General features: G+C 42.3%; 1 protein-coding gene across 4 annotated transcripts in view; it reads left to right on the forward strand.

Moving 5' to 3' along the window:
* The window catches only part of LOC137227621 (acyl-coenzyme A amino acid N-acyltransferase 2-like), a 40,460-nt gene extending 26,682 nt beyond the window's left edge, over nt 1-13,778 (forward strand). For all 4 annotated transcript variants that reach the window (XM_067743803.1, XM_067743800.1, XM_067743802.1 and 1 more), the window contains 3 exons: nt 8,000-8,499; nt 8,737-8,939; nt 11,212-13,778. In XM_067743803.1, coding sequence (XP_067599904.1) covers nt 8,037-8,499; nt 8,737-8,939; nt 11,212-11,805 — 1,260 coding nt within the window. In that variant the 5' untranslated portion in view covers nt 8,000-8,036 and the 3' untranslated portion in view covers nt 11,806-13,778. The remainder of the gene's footprint in view (nt 1-7,999; nt 8,500-8,736; nt 8,940-11,211) is intronic.
* Nucleotides 13,779-19,475: the final 5,697 nt, after the last annotated feature.

The following is a 19,475-nucleotide window of genomic DNA, read 5'->3' on the forward strand; positions in this document are numbered from 1 at the left end:
CTCTAACAGGTCAAGGTCTCCCAGTGGTGCAGGCGTGATCCCTGTCCTTCCCCCTGGGACTCTGGGGGGGTCTGAAACGTGCTCAACAATGCAGCTATCAGCTATCAGACCCTATCAGATTGCTTCCATTTTGCTGAGGGCTCCCTCTCCAGCCACCAGGAGGCTATGCCTGTGAGAGGCAGCTGAGTTCTTGTTTCTTGCCCTCTGGCTGCTTTCTATCTTTGGTTTCACTGACAGTCTGCAGTGTACATTAACTGTTTCATGGACAGTCCTGCCTTCTGCTGCAAAGAAGTGAGGAACCCTGGAAATTGTATCCCATTGGATTTTGAGGAATTTTCCATCTTCAGAAGTAGCCTATAAATATTCAACTGGGCTTCTGTTCTGTCTTCACACTCTCTCTGAGATATGTCACTCAACTTTTTTTTGTGTGCTTTTTTATCTATCATTTATTCTTTCACTTCATTCCTCAAACATTTACTGAGCGATCACTATGTACTGGCACTATTCTAGGAACTGAGAAGTAGAGTGTTGAACAAGGTATAATTCTTGCCCGTGAGGAATACTTTACAATCCAGAGTAGTGCTGTCCAGTAGGATATTCTGTGGTGATGGGAATATTCTATAGCTACATGGTCCAATACAGTAGCCACTAGTAACATGTGGCTACTGAGCAATTAAAATGTGGTTAGTGTGAATGAGAAGCTAAATTTTAAATGTCAATTTCATGCATTTTTAAGTGAATTGAAATTTAAATAGCTGTACATGGCTAGTGGGTACTATATTGGATAGAGCAGAAAAGGGAGAGACAGATAAAGAAGCAGATTTTGACAATATCCTATGCTAGTTTGTAATGAAATGGTTGCTTAGACTAGTAAATAGATTGGGGGGTGGTGGTGAAAGGCTTTGATTGAATTAGATGATAAAGCGTGTCAAACACAAAGGGAAGTCCAAGTCCAAGACTGACAGGTTCAGCTGGAAAAGAAATAAGGAGCCCCTTTTAGATTCAGACAGTTTATTACTTATATAGGCAGTGAAGGCAAGAGGTGCCAAGGGTGCAGCTCTCTGGGTCCTTGTCTCACCCACCAAAAGGATGGAACTGAAGCAAAAGGAACCAGACGTCTTCAACAGAGTTGTGAGATATTCAGTGGCTGAGGAGCTGATCCTAGACTGCAACTCAGTGGTCCTAGAGCCTGCAGCTCTGCCCTAAAGGGGTGTAAGTATGAGATGGAGAGTCCCATGCCTCTCTGGAACCAGGGAGGTGGATGGGAAAGCTGCCTCATGGCAGCCTCCCACAAGATAGGGAGAGACAGATGGGAAAACTGTCTTGTGAAGCCTCTTGTAAAGACTGCTTCTCATGCCATGCTCCTGGGAGGATCACAAGGCATTCCACCCAGATTTAGGTCATATGGTGGTTCAAGCTGTTCCTGTGGAAACATGGAAGGTCTCGAGGGTGCTATGGTAGAGCCATTCCCCTGCAAAGAGTCTTAAGTGCTAAGACAAAAGATTTAGACTTTATCCTCAAATGAATCTGGCTGCCACTGGAAGTTTAAAGCAGATGAGAAAATTGATTATTTTTGAGTTTTATAAAGATCTGTCTGACAACATTGTCGAGATTAGACTGGGGAGCAAAAGCAACTGTAAAGAGAGAGAAATAATTGGGTAAAAGGATGAGAGTTTATGGGAATGGAGAGGAAAATCCACAATCATTTAATGAATACATGGGATGTGAAGAGCTCCTGTGCAGTGAAAGTGACAAAGACACATCAGACAGGATCCTGCCTTCAAGAAATTTACAAAATAACAGGAGAGAGTACACACAGCATACATTACTCATTAATATTAAGTTCAAGAATTAAGTGCTCTGGGAGACATGGTGTAGAGAGAGCCCAGAGGAGGGACAGCCCTCTTCATCTGGGTGTCCCCGCACAGTGTAGGTGCTTCATTGATGATAATGACAATTGAGTGTTGAACAGGATAAGTTTTAAGTCTTCTTACAACTTATTTTGAAAATCTGTGAGGGATGGGCCCTGGCAGGCAATAAGCCTTAACAACTAACAAAGATATTAATCCCTATAGCAGTATGTGGATTAGTTGGGATTCAATTAGAATAAGACAATAGAAATGGAATACAGGGAAAGCAGGAAAAGATTGTAAAGATTCAGCATGGTGAGAGGTGACAAGGAGAAGGTTTGAGGGCAGGGTTAACTTGCCATATACCACTGGAAATATGAATGGCTGAGTCCTCACTCCCACTTCCCATCCCCACATTCTTGTATTTTTATTTGACCTTGTTTTCCTTCTTCCTCCAGAGGGAGATCAGTTGATACTTATTGCTTCAGGAAAGAGAAAAACAAAAATTTTTTCCTGGCCTTTATGTTGCAAAAAGCCTAATAGATGATGTGAATTTCAGAAGTCACAAATGGGTGTATTTCATTTGGTGTCTTTCGTTTGGTCCACGCCTTGGGTTGTTTTTTCCTTTGGTTGGTTGGTGGTTGTTGTTGGGTAGTTTTGTGTGTGTGCATTTTTTTAATAGAATACATTTGAATGCCTTAGATGGGCAGGTAGTCTTAGGTTCACTGCAGTCTTACATTTTGTTTATCTCTGTCCTTTATCTACAAATTTATATTACCTGCCTGGCCCCTATAGGTATCTGAATTTGGAACCACTGGTATCCATCGTAAAACAGGTTTAGAAGAATGCATAGTAACATATGAATAGGGTCTCCCAACCCCAAGTCTTTGAGCACTGCCACAGTCACAGGGAACTTCCTTGAGCTCCCAGGAAAAGCAGGATGCTCTGAATTCTGTGATTATATCTCTGCCATCTGGAGGAACAAGGACTCAAAATAGAAATTACTCTGAATTTAGAAAAATAGAAAAAAAATTACATTTCATGCACATGTGGGTTTGTGGACTAAAGTTTACTCCTACTATTCCATTACTAGTCCTGCCACCCTGTACACCAGGGTATATATTTTAACTAAAAGCTTCAGAGTTAGGGAAAGGGAAAGATGAAGTTAAGGTCAAAGAAGAAGTAGGAAAGAAAAACAAGAGGGGGAGGCTAGGAAAAGAATGAGCTCTCATATGTCTACCCTCATCTGGGGAAGATAAGTAAGGTTTATATGTAGGGTCAGATGGTACTGGTTAAAATTCTTGCTTCATCATTAACAACATAGGCAAGCTTGGGTAAGTCATTTAACTAGCTGAGCTCAATTTCCTAATTTACAATGTAAGGATAATAATAATTTTTTATTCCCACAGGTTTTTTGCAAGGGTCAAGAGAAATAATGGTCATAAAAGGGTACTGAAAAGTGAAAAGACTTTACTATGTGGATTCATATTACCCAGTGACTAGCCATTAGTAAGTGCTCAATAGGTGTTTGCTGTTACAGAAAAAAGGGCAATGAGGGGAGAGCTGAATTCCAAAGGCCACTTAAAATTACCAGCCCCTTTACTTGTCAAATAATTGTGATATTTTATTTGTCTTTTCCATTTTCCTGGAGCCATTGCTGCATTTTTTAGTTGTTTGTTAAAGACCATACCCAATGCAACAGGACAACTTGTATTACCAGCTGATGTAAATTCCACTGATAAGTAGCTTCACTGTAAAGACAGAGTGTTTCAGTGTGTGGCCTCTTGTCAAATGACTCAGAAAATGGCAGTTCTCCATCACTAATCTTCTGAGTTTTGTCCCTTGTCCTTCAATTCCCTTCTTCCCATTTTAAATTTACCCTCAAATTTATCACTCCATTGGACCATCAGACATATTTGGAATGCTTACTGAAATATAAAAGAGTTTCATAATAAGTAACAAAATGAGAAAAATTCCCTAAAAAAAATTCCGTATGAAAATTCTCTTCTTACACTATCCACACTTCACAATGTTTACAAATAACAAAGTGTCAGGGTGCAGCTGACTACAGTGTGTAAAAATTCATTTTTCGGAATGCAACTTTCCTTCCATATTACACCAATAGAGTTTGTTCACTCCTTTAACTCAGTCCACGGAGCATAAGGGGAGTTTGGAGGAGGTAATTCAGGAAGGAGAGGCACACATCAGCCCACCATGCTCTTCTCCACATCGAGCTCGCCACTAGCCATCAACAGCCTCCCCTAATCTTGCATCCCAAACTGAGAATGGTCTCAGCCAATTGTATGTGGTCCTTTCACACACCACCCTATGGGGCTGAACAACATGTAAAGGAACAGCTCAGTGACTGTCTCCCTCCATCATTGCATGCACTATCATCACATCACACTTGAAGTTCAAAAACTGTTTCTCATTTTTCCAATTAAGAGCTCTTGTGGAAACCCTAGTGACATTTTGCAGAGCCTCTGAGTTCCTCAGAAACCCAGTTGAGAATCCCTGGTGTATAGGTATCAAATCTTCTTTCATGTATGTGTGTGTGTGTGTATGTGTGTACAAGTGTATGTATGTATTATTTATTTTTGGCTGCGTTGGGTCTTAGTTGCAGCAGGTGGGATCTTTTGTTGCAGCGCTCAGGCTTCTCTCTAGTTGTGGTATGCGGGTTTTTCTCTTCTCTAGCTGTGGCATATAGGCTCTGTAGTTTGCAGCACGCAGGCTCTCTAGTTGAGTCTCCCGGGCTCAGAAGTTGTAGCGTGTGGGCTTAGTTGCCCCGTGGCATGTGGGATCTTAGTTCCCCAACCAGGGATTGAACCCATGTCCCCTGCATTGGAAGGCGGATTCTTTACCACTAGACCATCAGGGAAGTCCCCATGTGTATGTATTTAAATCCTGGATTTTTCTTGTTTCTTGAATATATAAGGGGGTGTTATATAAAGAACAGATGGCACAAGGCTTGAATAAGTCTGAGGTCTGATAGACTTACAACCAGCTTCTGAAGAGGTAATCTGTCAGACTGTGCCTTGGATCCCTACCAGATCTTCATGCGGGCACACCCTATCTTGTCAGCCTGTGAAAAGTGACTTTGTTTAGCCCATGTTCCAAAGGCAGTGACTGTGGGATTGCTGATCATGTGGCTGCTTCCTAGTCTTTGGTCAGGAAACCTGACACACCATTCACAAGCACACACTGTTGACTTATCAAGTGACCTCTCTCTCTCTTTCTCTCTTTGTTTCACGTGCTCTTGGGAGAACGCCTGCTTCTTATAGGAAGTTTCATTATAATCTAACCCCTTGCATATACCTTGGTGCAAATGGCAAAAATCTAGACATAGAATACTAATGACCATTATGGGGAATTTCTGAGAAGTCAGAATCAATAACTTAACACATTTAACAGGAGCTCCAGAAAAATTAGGAGACAAAACAGTAAGCATAGTCAGCTAAGTGCCGAGACCCCAAAATAAAATTCTAGCTCTAAGATAGATTCCTTTCAAAGACTGAAGTCTTCTGAAACCTATCTTCTTCCATCTCTCTTTTCTCTGACACTTATTTATATAACCACAGACCTTCTAAATGACCCACCCTTTCTTTCTTCAGGGGTTTCTCAGGATAGGAGCAATCTAATTTCTCTTTGTCCCTGTATCTTTCTCTCTTTCCTCAAACTCCCGTACTCTACTGCAAGACTGTCTTTCTGTGATTATCTGGTTACAGCTTCTGAATTTTATGGATACAGCCACGTAAAAAGAGTCCAAGGCTAAGACTAGGCTGAGGCAAGAGGGCACCTGGAGTGCAAAGTTTCAGGACTTCAGGGACTTGGTCATGCAAGTAAATTTTGCTACCTAGGTGCCTTCTTGCTACACCTTTAGTCCTTACCTTGATAGAGTGACTGGTGACTCTGGGTCTCCATTCCAAACTGGCAAGGGGGGAACATCCCTGGCACACCTTGAATCAGGTGTCCAGTCCTGATCCTGTCAGCAACGGCCCCCCGGGGTGGAGGTCACATGGTATAAACATAGCTGCTGAGGGTCCATCTCTGGGCTTTAGGGAGCAGTTCTCAGATAAAGAGGGACCCTGACTTGGGAAGAGACTCTAATATTTTATATTACAAAAGCACTATGTAAGTAAAGTATTTTAATTACATTTTTGGTGCTATTTTTTCCTGCCCCTGTTATGAATTTCATAACTCTGAAGCATGCACATTGTATAATTTACTATATGAGTATCAATAGGGTTCCTAAAGTTTTAACACATAGTTGCTGCCCTTGAAGAATTTGCAGTCCACCTGGAAGAATAAGACCAGATGCGGGATGCACGCAGGAATGCAGGAGAATACTTATGTTAATTAATTCAAATTAATTCAATTTGAAAACCAAATCTATATCGAGTCAATAAATTATATAGAAGTTTTGAGAAGGAAGAAGAATTTGTGGAATAGGGCACGCAAGTACCCCTTCTTAATGATCTCTTTTTGGGAAGAAGGAAAGAGCAGATACAGAGAGTTATAGGAAGGACCAGATCAGAAAATACCAAGGGAGCACTGAAATGTCACATGGGATGTGGGGTGTTCTTATTCATATTACAGGTCCCATTTCCCTGATACATATGAAAGACCCAGGAAGTTTGAATTGATGCCACCTTCTTCTGCCAAGAACTCTGCTGGTATTGAGGGAAAACATTCACAATCATTCTATTTATTCCAAATTATTCTATTGACCATGAGTTTTGAAATGGTCAGTAATGCTGGTTGTTGATGGGGGTCAGGTGGGAGGGAGTGCGTCCTTTGCAGAAAATCACTTTCTTAAAAGAAGCACAAAATGCATTTTTCCTTGACCCTCTCTTTCCTCCAAAGACCTGCTTTCAACAGTGAAGAACTGGGCATTAAAACCCCTCTTCTGCCCCTGCACTGCCAGAGCCTGTTTATTTTCTCCAGAATCTTTTCTGCTCACAAATCTAAACCCCAAAGGCTTCACTTTGCATTCCTCTGTAAAATAAAATCAAGGATCCCTTGGAGGATCAAGCTTTCTGAGAGAACACCTGTTACTACCATTTGTGTGAAGATACTGTTGGAAAAATGATGCATACCTATGTCAAAGTTTCATATGAGAAATTTCTTTTAGGAGAATATTGGAAAGGCCTCACTTTTTCCTTTCCTTTGAGAAACTGGTAACCCTTTCTATGAGACTAATTAGAACAACACAACTGAGAGATTGCCTTTTTTCCTTTGGCTGTCATTCATTCAGTGTCTCTGATGCTACTTCATATTTTCCCAGATCCTATTTTATTTTTATTTGTTTATGCCTCCTTTATCTATAAGCAGGTTCAAATCCCTTGTGGAATGAGGTATAGAAGAAAGGAGGGAAAGTAAAGAAAGAAGGAATGTACAGAGGGAGGAAGGAGGAAGAGAGTACCCCCAAATTTTGCTCATAAAATGAGGAGAGTATGAAATAGCTGATCAAATGTATATTTCATTCTCTTTGCTACAAACAATATTTTATGTTTATCACTCTGTTGGAAAGCCACAAAAGCAGATCATGAAGTTTTATTTTCCCTTAAAAAGAACAAATAATGGGAACTCTGAAAAGAGCTGGCAGTCCGTCTTACAATGGCAGGGAGGGATTAGAAACTGAAAAAAGAGAAAAGAAAGAAAGAAACAACAGCATAACATGTTTCTTGTTTATGTAGGTATGGGAGTTGAAAAGCAGCACTGATCCTTCCAATAAACCCTTAATCATGCATTACCCCCTCGGATCCTAACAAACACCAGTGAAATAGGTCACCTGGGAATGATCTCAACTGAAGATATGAAGCTCAACTTACTCAAAACCACAAAACTAAGATTTCCTACAGTGTTGTAACGGATAAGACAGGAGGCTGTAGTGTCAGACCTAGCTTGAATTTCAGGTTCTACTATTAATTATTTACAAGACTTTGAGCATGTCACTTAACCTGTTTCCTCATATGTAAAATGAGAATAATGAATACTGTCTGCAACACCCTATTTTCCCTCCTCCAAATGTCCTGTGTATTTTGCACTAGTATCCAGAAATCTGCCTTGGCCAGACCTAATATAAGCCTTGTCTGGGCTTCTTCCTTGGAACTGAAGTCTCCAACTCAGAGTTTTCTCTTTCACTGCAGGGTAGGAAATACCACTTGGTCCCTTTGCCGGTTGCCAATGTTCCAGCTGACAGCCACCCCGGCAAGTGCCCTCGCGGATGAGCCCGTGCACATCCGAGTGACAGGCCTGCCCCCACTGCAGACGGTGACACTCATGGCATCTATGAAGGATGAGAAGGGGAATCTGTACCAGTCCAGAGCCTTCTACAGGGCCAGCAAGGCTGGTGAGCTGGACCTGAAGCAGGCTCCTGCCTTGGGCGGCCACTACGTGGGGGTCCACCCTATGGGCCTCTTCTGGTCTCTGAAGCCTGAGAAGGCTTTTGAGAGGCAGATTAAGAAAGATGTGATGAACAGCCCCTTTTGGATCACTCTGGAGCTATATGACTCCGTTTATTTACAAAAGTCAGGGGAGGTTCAGCCCAGGGCCAGCCAGGTGGTGCAGCGTTGGTTCTCCAGCCCTCAGATGCAGCGGGTGCAGGTCCAAGAAGGTCGTGTGCGAGGAGCCCTTTTCCTCCCTCCAGGTGAGACTAATCTTTTATGATCTAGAAGACATGGTTCATGGAAATAAAAACAAAAACAAAGGACATCAAACTGTTGGCAAACTAGTATTTCCCACAATATTTTAAAAGTAATAAGCCGTTTCGTTGTGTGTGTGACGGTGGAATTCATTCTGCTCAGCCTGTACTTTCGCTGGCACCTACTCGACCCTCTTGTTGCTCTTTGTGATCTCATTCTCTCCTCTTTTTTCTTGCTCTTAGGGGCAGGCCCTTTCCCAGGACTCATTGATTTGTTTGGGGGCATCGGGGGTCTAGTTGAGTATCGGGCCAGTCTTCTGGCCGCCCACGGCTTTGCAGTGCTGGCCTTAGCATATTTTGCCTACGCAGACCTGCCCAAGCAGTTGCAGGAGGTGGACCTGGAGTATTTTGAGGAAGCTGCCAACTTGCTACTAGCTCATCCCAAGGTATTTAAAATACTTTTCATTTTACCTGGCAACATTATAGCCAAAAAAATCAAAAATCACAAATGTCCGTTCTGCCTATATCACCAGTCTGTTTAGACTTGGGCACACACAGTTGAGTGAAAATGCAGATAATAATACGTACCTTGTAGGATTGTTGAGTTGGTTAGGATCAGCTTAGTGCTTACTGGCACAAAGAAGACAATAAATGGTGGGTATATTATGATTCTCTTCGTTTGCTAGTTCAAAAATGTTCAAATATCAGGTATTTCTTACAGTTCAACCTGACAGGGTAAAACAACCGTATCACCTAATGTTTCTATTAAGTGACTATTTGTTAGACTCTATGCTAAATACTTTATATGCACTATCTCATTTAATGCTCATAATTACTGTGCGAAGTTAGTACTTTTGACATGGTCCTCATTTTTCAGATGAGAAGGCATACCCATCTCAGTTAAGTAAGAGGCCAACACTCCACGGCCAGTAAGTGACAGAGCCCTTGGGGCAATGTCTTTGCTCCAAACCGTTAAGTCATCCTGACTCCCCAACTTACATCGTTCTCTCCTGGAGCCTTGACTCTTCTCAAGAAGAGATAGGATATGTTTGCTATTGGAGCATCACCGGTATCCTCATCTTCAGTGTTATCATCATCATAATCAAATATACACGTGATTTTCCTAAGCATATTTGGCTGTGTTTAAAGGATTGCCTAGAAGGAATTAAATCCCAGGCAAAATGTTTTCAAGTTAATTTTTTTTTTCACTTCAAATTTAACTATTTGTGACATTGTATGAGGAGAAAGGGCAATTGCCAAAATTCAACTTGTAGTCAGATTCCACAGAAGAGGTTCAATTCCCACCTCTGCCCCTTGATACTGTTGTAACCTTGAGCGAGACTTACACTTCCTGAATCCCCGTTTTCTTGTTGGAGGGCCGAGCATATAGTAAACGCTCAATAAATCCACCTTGTCACCTGTGCCCATCTGGTTTCTTCCCTCTTCCTTTCCCCACACCCTCAACCCATCCCAAAGTGTTTTAGCTTCTTTCTCAGTACATCACACCCTCTTCACCCTCCCTGCCGCTGTTTTAGTCCCTCATCATTGCTCAGCTGTGATGCTGCAATAGTGCATTAATCAATTTCCCGTCTCCATTGATAGCCCTCCTCCCTCACTTCCCAATCCACTCCTCACGTGGATGGTTCCCAGATGTGGATGCACACTGGATTTCCTTGGGGATATTTTATAGTATCAGATTCTTGGGCCCACTCAGACCTACTGAAGTAGCTCTCAAAAAACTGGATCTTAGGGGCTTCCCTGGTGGCGCAGTGGTTAAGCATCTGTCTGCCAATGCAGGGGACGCGGGTTCGTGCCCCGCTGGGCCTGCGCGTCCGGAGCCTGTGCTCCATGACGGGAGAGGCCACAACAGTGAGAGGCCCGCGTACCGCAAAACAAAACAAAACAAAACAAACAAACAAAAAAACTGGATCTCAGAAAGCTCAAGTTTTAAAAGTGTTTTTTTCAGCTGATTCTGATGATAGAAAGGTGCTGGGGATACAACTGTGAGCAAAGTTAACACACAGGGTCACTATGTATTTGCTATTGTTTGTCCAGAATGCCCTTCCTCTCCTCATTTATCCCTCAGACTTCTTCCCTTCCCTCTGGTCCCTGGGCCCACCCCAAAGTTAAGGACTCCCTCCTGTGACTACTACTTTTCCTAGTGGACTGGGAACTGACATTCAGTTTTTTACAGAATCTGAGTCTTTCATCTGTACACTCCCGATCCTTCCAGGATTAGCCTTCGGTTTAACAAATATGCAAATCCTCTGTAGCTGTAAAATGCGTTTAAGTATGAATTACACTTACCTAACATTTGAAAGAAACTGGGACGCCTCTTCTACTAGCTGGAGAGAAGGATTCGATTCTTCAAAAATCTTACCTGCCTCTGCTCTTGTGATGTCTAGTGTTGCTGGTGTATTAGACCCTTTTTGCCTTTATAGAGCTCTGCTTTGGGTGAAGAGTTTTAATTTCTATTTTTTCACTTAATCTTCATAACTGTCCTACAAGGTAGGTAATATTATCACCCCCATAAGACAGTAAGGCTTAGGGGGGGTAAGTAGGTAGTATTCTCTCTCAGTCGCAAAGCCGGTAAACCTTAGTGCCAGGACTCCCACCCCACATTTTCAAACTCTTCCCATCATACTAGCTTACTGGCCTGTAGGAGAGCTCCTTCTCAGAGAATGTCCTGTAATGGGTTTCCTTTATTTTCTCCTTCAGATCCAAAAGCCAGGAATTGGAGTAATCTCTGTGAGCAAAGGTGCAGAGATCGGGCTGGCCATGGCCTGCTACCTGAAGGAGGTGGCAGCCACTGTCTGCATCAATGGGTGCAATGCCATCTTTGAATTTCCGCTCAAGTACCGGGATCTGGTTATAACACCCATCCCCTCGTTGCCGGAGCGCATGGAGTTCAACATCATGGGCGCTTTGTGCCTCCGTCACTACAAGGGGAACCCCCGAGATGCACTGAATCAACACAGTGTGCTTCCTATTGAAAAGGCCCAGGGTGCGATCCTCTTCGTTATAGGGGAGGATGACGAATGCTTCAATAGCAGAGAGTACGCTGAGCAAGCCCTGGACCAGCTGCGGAGGCACGGCAGAAGCAACGGAAGGATGCTGCTCTACCCCGGGGCGGGCCACCTCATAGAGCCGCCCTATTTGCCCCTGTGCTATGCGTCCTGGAGCCGCGGCCTCTTCTGCCCCCTGCTTTGGGGGGGGGACCCTGTGGGCCACGCGGCAGCCCAGGAGCACGCCTGGGGAGAGATCCAGAAATTCTTCAGGCAACACCTTGTTCAGAGCAGAAGCACACTCTAAGGGTGATGATAGGGGAGGAGAAACAAAAAAATTGGATAAGGCAGGGATGTGGGTGGGGGAGGGGACTCTTGATTTCTCTAGATTCACAGTCATCTTGAATCAACTGGAAGGAAATTGGACAAAGTCAAAGAATCAGGTGCATCTGAAATATTTCTGACAAAATTGTGTGTGCTTTGAATTTTTGTAAATTGAATCTTGGTTTATATGCACCAGGTACGTTGCTATTTCAAAATTGTGATACCCTTGCAAATTGAATAACCTTTTGTACCCCGGTAAGGGAAACCTTGGATCCAGGTATTGCCAATCTAGACGAATGTTCTGGAACTTTGAAGTCACTTGTGAAATCATTTTCTGTTTAAACCATTGTGGGTTGAATTTGACATTTGATATGAAAAGTTCCTGATGCCACCATCAAGGGTAATCCTTGCTAGAGATTTCCAGTAGATACGTTAATTCTTTTTTAGAATAGTGATGCTTCTTTTTATTCCTAAAATATATTTCTTTTTTATAATTTTAATCAGGAGTGGGGCTAAATGCTCAAGTGCCTTTGGAGCATTTAGTGAAATTAAATGAGCTATATTTAAAGTGATTAGAAGAGAGCCGGGCACATAGCAATTTCTATATCAGAGTTAGCTATTATCATTTTCATGATGCTTTTCTCCTATAATCTGTTAATGTGGTGAATTGCATTCATTAATGGACTAATTTTGCTTATTCATCTAATTCTACTAGATCAGTTTCTCATATTGACTAGTTTGGGCTTTAAAATTTCTTTTGAAGCCAACCTAGTCATTTATATTTTCTCAGAATTTCACCCCTATTTTCTGGAACACATTTTTCTCATAATTTTTTACATATCCCCTGTTGCTTATTTGCATGCTTTCTCCTTTTCCTTTCAGTCTGACTTGCTAAATATTTGTCTATTTTATTAACCTTTTCTTAGAATAGCTTTTGGGTTGTTTATTGGTCAAATCTAATTTTTCCTGATTCATCAGTGTATGCTTCTTTGAAATAAGTTCATTCCTTCTGCCATATTTGTGTTTTCCTGGCTTTTTGATATGCAGTGTTCTCATTTTGTTAATGTCTAAATAGTTTCTGATTTGCTTCCTCCCTCCCCCCACCCTTAAACCCAAGAGTAATTTTACCAAAGTACAAAGTATCATCCTGTGGATAACTTGCTGGTTATAAGGACCTCACTTTGCAATGAAGGGGTCAGATTGTCTCCACCTGAACCCACTGATCAAATTTAGCATCTCTAAAAATGGTCAATTTGACTTGTTGTGGTTCATGACAAGATGTAATGTGGAGCGCCCAGCACTGCTTAAAACTATTTCTAACAACACTGTTCAACTTGAAGCTAATCAAGCCCTTAGATCAAACTTCTTACTAATGTGGTAGTTAGTGAACAACTTAAATGGTGCTACAAGGAGACAAACAGAGATTGTCCATCATTCTATGACCTGGTCTCTTCACAAGTTAATTACCAACTCACCTTGTCTCTTTTCACAAGTTAATTGCATGAAAAAATATGGAATTTTTCACTTTGTGGGATTTTGCTTTCCTTTTTGCATTGGAGTGAGCTGGGGGATTGTTCAAAATTAAAAGGGACTTAAGAGGCATATCAACCAAATGCTATGTGTGGGCCTGGTTTGAACAAAGTAACTGTAAAAAGACATTTGGGGGATAATTAGAGAACTCTGAATATGACTGGATATTAAACGACACTATGAAATTGTTATCTTGTTAGGGGTCAAAATGGTATTGGGGTTATGTAAAAAAGTAACTTTTTAGAGATGCATACTGACATATTTAGAGGTGAAGCGTTGCAGTATCTGGGGATTGTTTTAAAATACTACAGGAATCTGGCAAATGTGAAAAGTTATTATATCCAGATGATCGGTATAGTGAAGTTTGTTTTCTCTACTTTTATGTATGCTTGCAAATTTTTCATAATAAAAAAGTAAGAGATATAATCGGTATATTTACTTTTCTGCCCCAACAGACAAGAACTTTAGCATGCATTACATCTTTTCTCCATGACAACCCCATTAATTTCATATTAATTTTTTTGGAACCAATAATTATTATTTTTAAATTAATTTTGATTGGAGTATAGTTGCTTTACACTGTTGTGTTAGTTTCTGCTGTGCAGTAAAGTGAATCAGTTATACGTATACATATATCCCCTCTTTTTTAGATTTCCTTCCCATTTAGGTCACCACAGAGCATAGAGTAGAGTTCCCAGTGCTATACATTTGGTTCTCATTAGTTATCTGTTTTATACATAGTAGTGTATAAATGTCAATCCCAATCTCCCAGTTCCCACCCTTGGTAACCATAAGTTTGTTCTCTACATCTGTGACTCTATTTCTGCTTTGCAAATAAGTTCATCTGTACCATTTTTCTATATTCCACATATAAGTGATATTATACATTTGTTTTTCTCTTTGACTTGTTTCACTCTGTATGACAATCTCTAGGTCCATCCATGTCTCTGCAAATGGCACTATTTCGTTCCTTTATATGGCTGAGTAATATTCCATTGCATACATGTACCACATCTTCTTTATCCATTCCTCTGTTGATGGACATTTAGGTTGCTTTCAGGTCCTGGCTATTGTGAATAGTGCTGCAATGAACATTGGGGTGCATGCATCCTTTTGAATTATGGTTTTCTCCAGGTATACACCTAGGAGTGGAATTGCTGGGTCATATAGTAGCTCTGTTTTTAGTTTTTTTTTTTTTTTAATTTATTTAATTTATTTATTTTTGGCTGCATTGGGTCTTCGTTGCTGTGCGCGGGCTTTCTCTGGTTGTGGCGAGCAGGGAGTACTCTTCGTTTCAGTGACTGGGCTTCTCATTGCAGTGGCTTCTCTTGTTGCGGAACACAGGCTCTAGGTGCGTGGGCTTCAGTAGTTGTGGCATGCGGGCTCAGTGGTTGTGGCTTGCGGGCTCTAGAGCACAGGATCAGTAGTTGTGGCACGTGGGCTTAGTCGCTCTGCAGCGTGTGGGATCTTCCCGGACCAGGACTTGAACCCATGTCCCCTGCATTGGCAGGCGGATTTTTAACCACTGCACCACCAGGGAAGTCCCTCTTTGCTTCTTATAAGAGGTTGATGAGGAGTATCCAGTGGTGATATTTTTCATATCTTCATTTCCAGGTGATGCCGTAGACTATCAGTATTCTCCTTACTACTTGAAATAGAGTTATTAGCAACTTTAAATCTAATCAGGTTGAAGAGCCAGTTCCAGAAACGCCAGAACCAATTCAGAAAATTCATCCTTAAAACTGTTTCTTTAGAAACACTCTCAGTACCAAAATCTCAGTCAGGGTTCTCTGGAAAAATAGAAGCAACAAGATAAATATACAGAGAGAGAAAGAAATTTATTATAAGGAATTGGCTCAGGCGGTTATGGAGGCTAAGTCCCCAGATCTGCAACCTGCAATCTGGAGACCCAGGAGAGCTGATGCTGTAATTGTAGTCTGAGTCTGAAGTCCTGAGAACCACAATAGTTAATAGTGTAAATTACAGTCCGAAAGCGGGCAGACTCAAGATCCAAGGAGAGCCGATGTTTCAGTATGAGACTGAAGGCAGGAAAAGACAGACGTCTTAGCTCAAACAGCTAGGCAGGAGGAGTTCCCTCTTTTTAAAGGAAGGTCGGACTTTTTGTTCTATTCAGCTTTCCATTGATTGGGTGAGGGCCACCCATATTAGGGAGGGCAATCTATTTTACTCAGTCTGTTGAATTTAATGTTAATCTCATCCAAAAACACCCTCACAGACATATGCAGAATAACGTTTGACCAAATAACTGGGATCCCTATGGCTCAGTCAAGTTGATACATAAAATTAACCATCACAGGATAGGTAGCCAGTAAATTATTTCCATTTTACAGGTGAGTAAACTAAGCCTTGAGGAGTTTTAACATACCTAAGCCCACACAAGTACAGATGACTTTACAATGGGATTGAGTTTATAGTCTTCCTCCAAAACTCATGTAACTATTATTTCACCTGCCTGACAGCAGTATCTACCCAGGTCGCAATAGCTAGGGATGAAATAATCCAGTCTTCTGTTGTCTGTTATATTATGGCTTCCACTAGAATTTAGGTTGGATATGGTGTCTTTATAATTTTTTAGTTTGGTTAGCTCAACACATAATATTAAAAGACAGACTAGTTCAAAGAAAGAGAGCCTTACAATACTTTAACTGATAATACCACACATACAGAAAGAAAAATTCAGACCAACCAGAGGTGTGTTCTGGCCTCAGGGAGAAAGATTTAGTGAATATCCATCATTGCCCTGAATGAGAAAAACTGGGTCAGAGAAGAAAATCCACCAATAGAGGAAATATAGATGGGTCAACAATAGAGAAGTTATCTTAGCCATGGGACCAGGACTGTGCAGCAGGCCTTTCCCATGGCTTATTCAGTGATCTGTATACACTATTCACCTTTAAAAGAATTTTTTTTTCATGCTAACCAAGCAATATTTTAACTAATAAAATGGTTTTCTAGACACCCTGATTACAAGATGGGGTATGGGTAGGGGATGTCAAATTCTGGACACAAATTAGTGATGATTCCACCATCAATTAATAAATGTTTTTTTGAGCTTATATGTGGTGTGATAAAGGTAATATTCGAAAATGTATTTACATGCTTTTCTCATCGCATTTCCTTGCTTTTATTTTTCCGCTGGTTCTATCTGAAACTGAGTAATGATTAGTCAAATCCATTTCACTTGCCTTCATTAATCAAGGTCGTTTTAACACTTGCATGTCCTCCAAGCAGCTCCTAGCCTAAACAAGATGTTTGCCTAAGTTATTTTCCAGGACCTTGGAGTCTCAGCTGTGTATAGTTCAAGTTGAGCTAGTTAAGGGTAGCACCATCGACCCTCCAGCTGGGCAGGTGCTAGTGTCCGCTGGGTGACCTTTTGAACGTACAGAGGCCTGTAGCTTAGCTACACCTGTGCAGGACCACGATTATCGCGCACCCTTTCCCAATCACCTTTCCCCACTCCCCCCACGCCTCAGCCTTCCCTGCTTCTTTATTGGTCATCCCATAAATAACCCAGCCCCTTGTCTTCTGAGAGGCGGATTTGAGGTTCGTTCTCCGGTTTCTTCTCTTGCCTGCCTTGGGAGTAAAACCTCTGCTTCGAGCCTTGGTGACTCAGCGTTTTGGCTTGCTGTGCCTCTTGAAAAATGAACCTGGCTCAGTAACAACTTTGGTGGGTCAACCAGGAGGTAAGTTCAGATGGGAATTTTGCCTGTTGGTTTGTTGGCCTCTTGCTGGTGCTGAGAGCCTGTGCACGAATCCAAGCAGCTGCCTGGTCCATTTGTAATAGGACCGTCCTTGGGATTTCTCTGGGGAGGTGCCACCAACCTTCAGCACTTAGTTTCGTTTTGCAGTGAAAAAATGGTTTCGGGGGCTTCCCTGGTGGCGCAGTGGTTGAGAGTCCGCCTGCCGATGCAGGGGACACAGGTTCGTGCCCCGGTCCGGGAAGATCCCACATGCCGCGGAGCGGCTGGGCCCGTGAGCCATGGCCGCTGAGCCTGCGCGTCCGGAGCCTGTGCTCCGCAACGGGAGAGGCCACAACAGTGAGAGGCCGGCGTACCGCAGAAAAAAAAAAAAAAAAAAAAAAGGTTTTGGGTGTTTGGGTTTGGAAGATGTCTTTTGGGTAACCTCGTTAAAGAAACACACCTATGCCCAGGTTGTTTGTGCGATCCTGACCCGGTCGTGGGTTGGAGACCCACCTGGTGGGATGTGGGCAGACAATATAAAAGGTTACAGCCATTGAGTTACCTGGGTTAAAGGCCCGGGATTTTGTTTTTTGATCTTGTCAGGTGGGGCAAAATCCCTTAAGGCAAGTCCCCACTGGAGGTGTGATTGCTGAAATGGGGCAGCCAATGGGATTGACCTGGGCCCATTCTCCTTTTTCAACTTCAGATTTATTTAATTGCAAGAAAAATATGCCAACTTATAGAGATGACCCAAAGACAATGGAAAACTTTCTTTCATCGATTTCTTGCAACCCACAACCCGACCTGGGCCGGTGTTCAAAATTTATTAACCACCCTCCTCATTTCAGGAGCATGTAGAATGGTGCTGGGTAGAGCTGGGGAGGAGGCAGGTGAGCTTCATTCAGAAACCCCTGGCGGCCCGATACAGGCTGCTGCCAGCACAGCTGAACCAGCAGTGCATCCTAACTGGGGTGTGATGCTGGGGATAGGCCCAAACTTGGACATTATCGAGACCGCATTCTTGCAGGATTGTGAAGAGGGGGCCGAAACAAAGAAGCCTTAATGAAGCACAGGAGGGAATGCAGAAACGGAATGAGGAGCCTTCAGAATTTCTAGAGAGGATCTTTAAAGCCTATGGGCATATACAGATACAGTCCCTAAGGCCCAGAGAATTTAAAGATGGTTAATATGACTTATTGGTCAGAGGGCCTCTAATACACAGAGGAAAATGCAGAAGGTGGAAGGGGCTTTAGGAAGGGGCTTTAGGAATGCCTATGTCTTAGATTGCTGAAATTGCCTTTAAAATTTTTAATGGCAGGGACCATGTTTAGGGAAAAGGAACAATGGAGAATGAAACAACAGGCCACTCTGCTGGCGGCTGCCTTAACACAGAGAAGAGCTGGACCTCCACAAAGGACTCGGCAAAAGGTAGGGGGCCCCCGGCCCTAAACTTCCCCTGGAATGGTACCCGATAGTGGGTGTCACTCTGGCTTTCTTTCAGTTCTTCACATGTGTAAAACTCGTTTTTGCCTCAGGACGTTTGTACATGCTGCTCTCTTGGCTACTTTCTGTCTATTCATCTCCAACTCATTGTAATGTGTATGTCACTTTAAAGAAGACATAACACTTGCCCTATCTAAATTAGGTCTCCCTTCAAAGCACTAAATGTTTTGTGGTCCTCCTTTTCTTCCACTTGACCCAAAATTTCATAAGGGTGAGAAGTAGGTCAATTTTGTTGCATATTCCCAGTTCTTGGCATGACTCTTGACACATAATAGATGCTCATTAAATACCTGTTGAATGATTGTATCACTCAATCCTGGGATATTTGGACCAAGAACTAGGATGCAAGCAAGAGATTTGATGTTCATTCCAAAATTCCCGTGATAGTAGAAGGGATGACAGTAAATAACAGACACGTTCTAGTACACATCCTGAGTTCAGCAGGGCAAGAATAGTGTAACAGACTCAAGGCAACCTCCTTACAACGAACTAGGGCAATCTGGTATTTGTGTCTGCCTCCAAGACACTTAAACACCCTCGAAGTTCTGGTAGTTGCATATAATAGGGAAGTCAAGGCAATTTATTGGAAACAAAAATGCTATTCCTGTCTCTTCTGCTCTTTAAATCATACCAATAATGTCTGCTCCTCCTCCTGTATATGGCATTATGCCTGCTTGCATTTCTGATTCACTGGAGCTACATACAGTCCTTCTGTCTATTATAGTCTAATTAGAGAGAGCTCTAGAATTTACCAAGAGAGGCACCCACATCTTCAGAACTGCTGAGTGCAGTTTCCTCACCCTTATTTCTGTATGTAAATACACTTATCTTTCATTTACCCTCAGGCCCCATGCAAATTCTCTCTATTTCCAAGTGAGTCACAGTCTCCTTCAGACAAATTAAGTGGAACCCTGGAACC

Source organism: Pseudorca crassidens, chromosome 7, assembly GCF_039906515.1.
Source record: "Pseudorca crassidens isolate mPseCra1 chromosome 7, mPseCra1.hap1, whole genome shotgun sequence".
In the NCBI taxonomy this organism is placed as follows: domain Eukaryota; kingdom Metazoa; phylum Chordata; class Mammalia; order Artiodactyla; family Delphinidae; genus Pseudorca; species Pseudorca crassidens.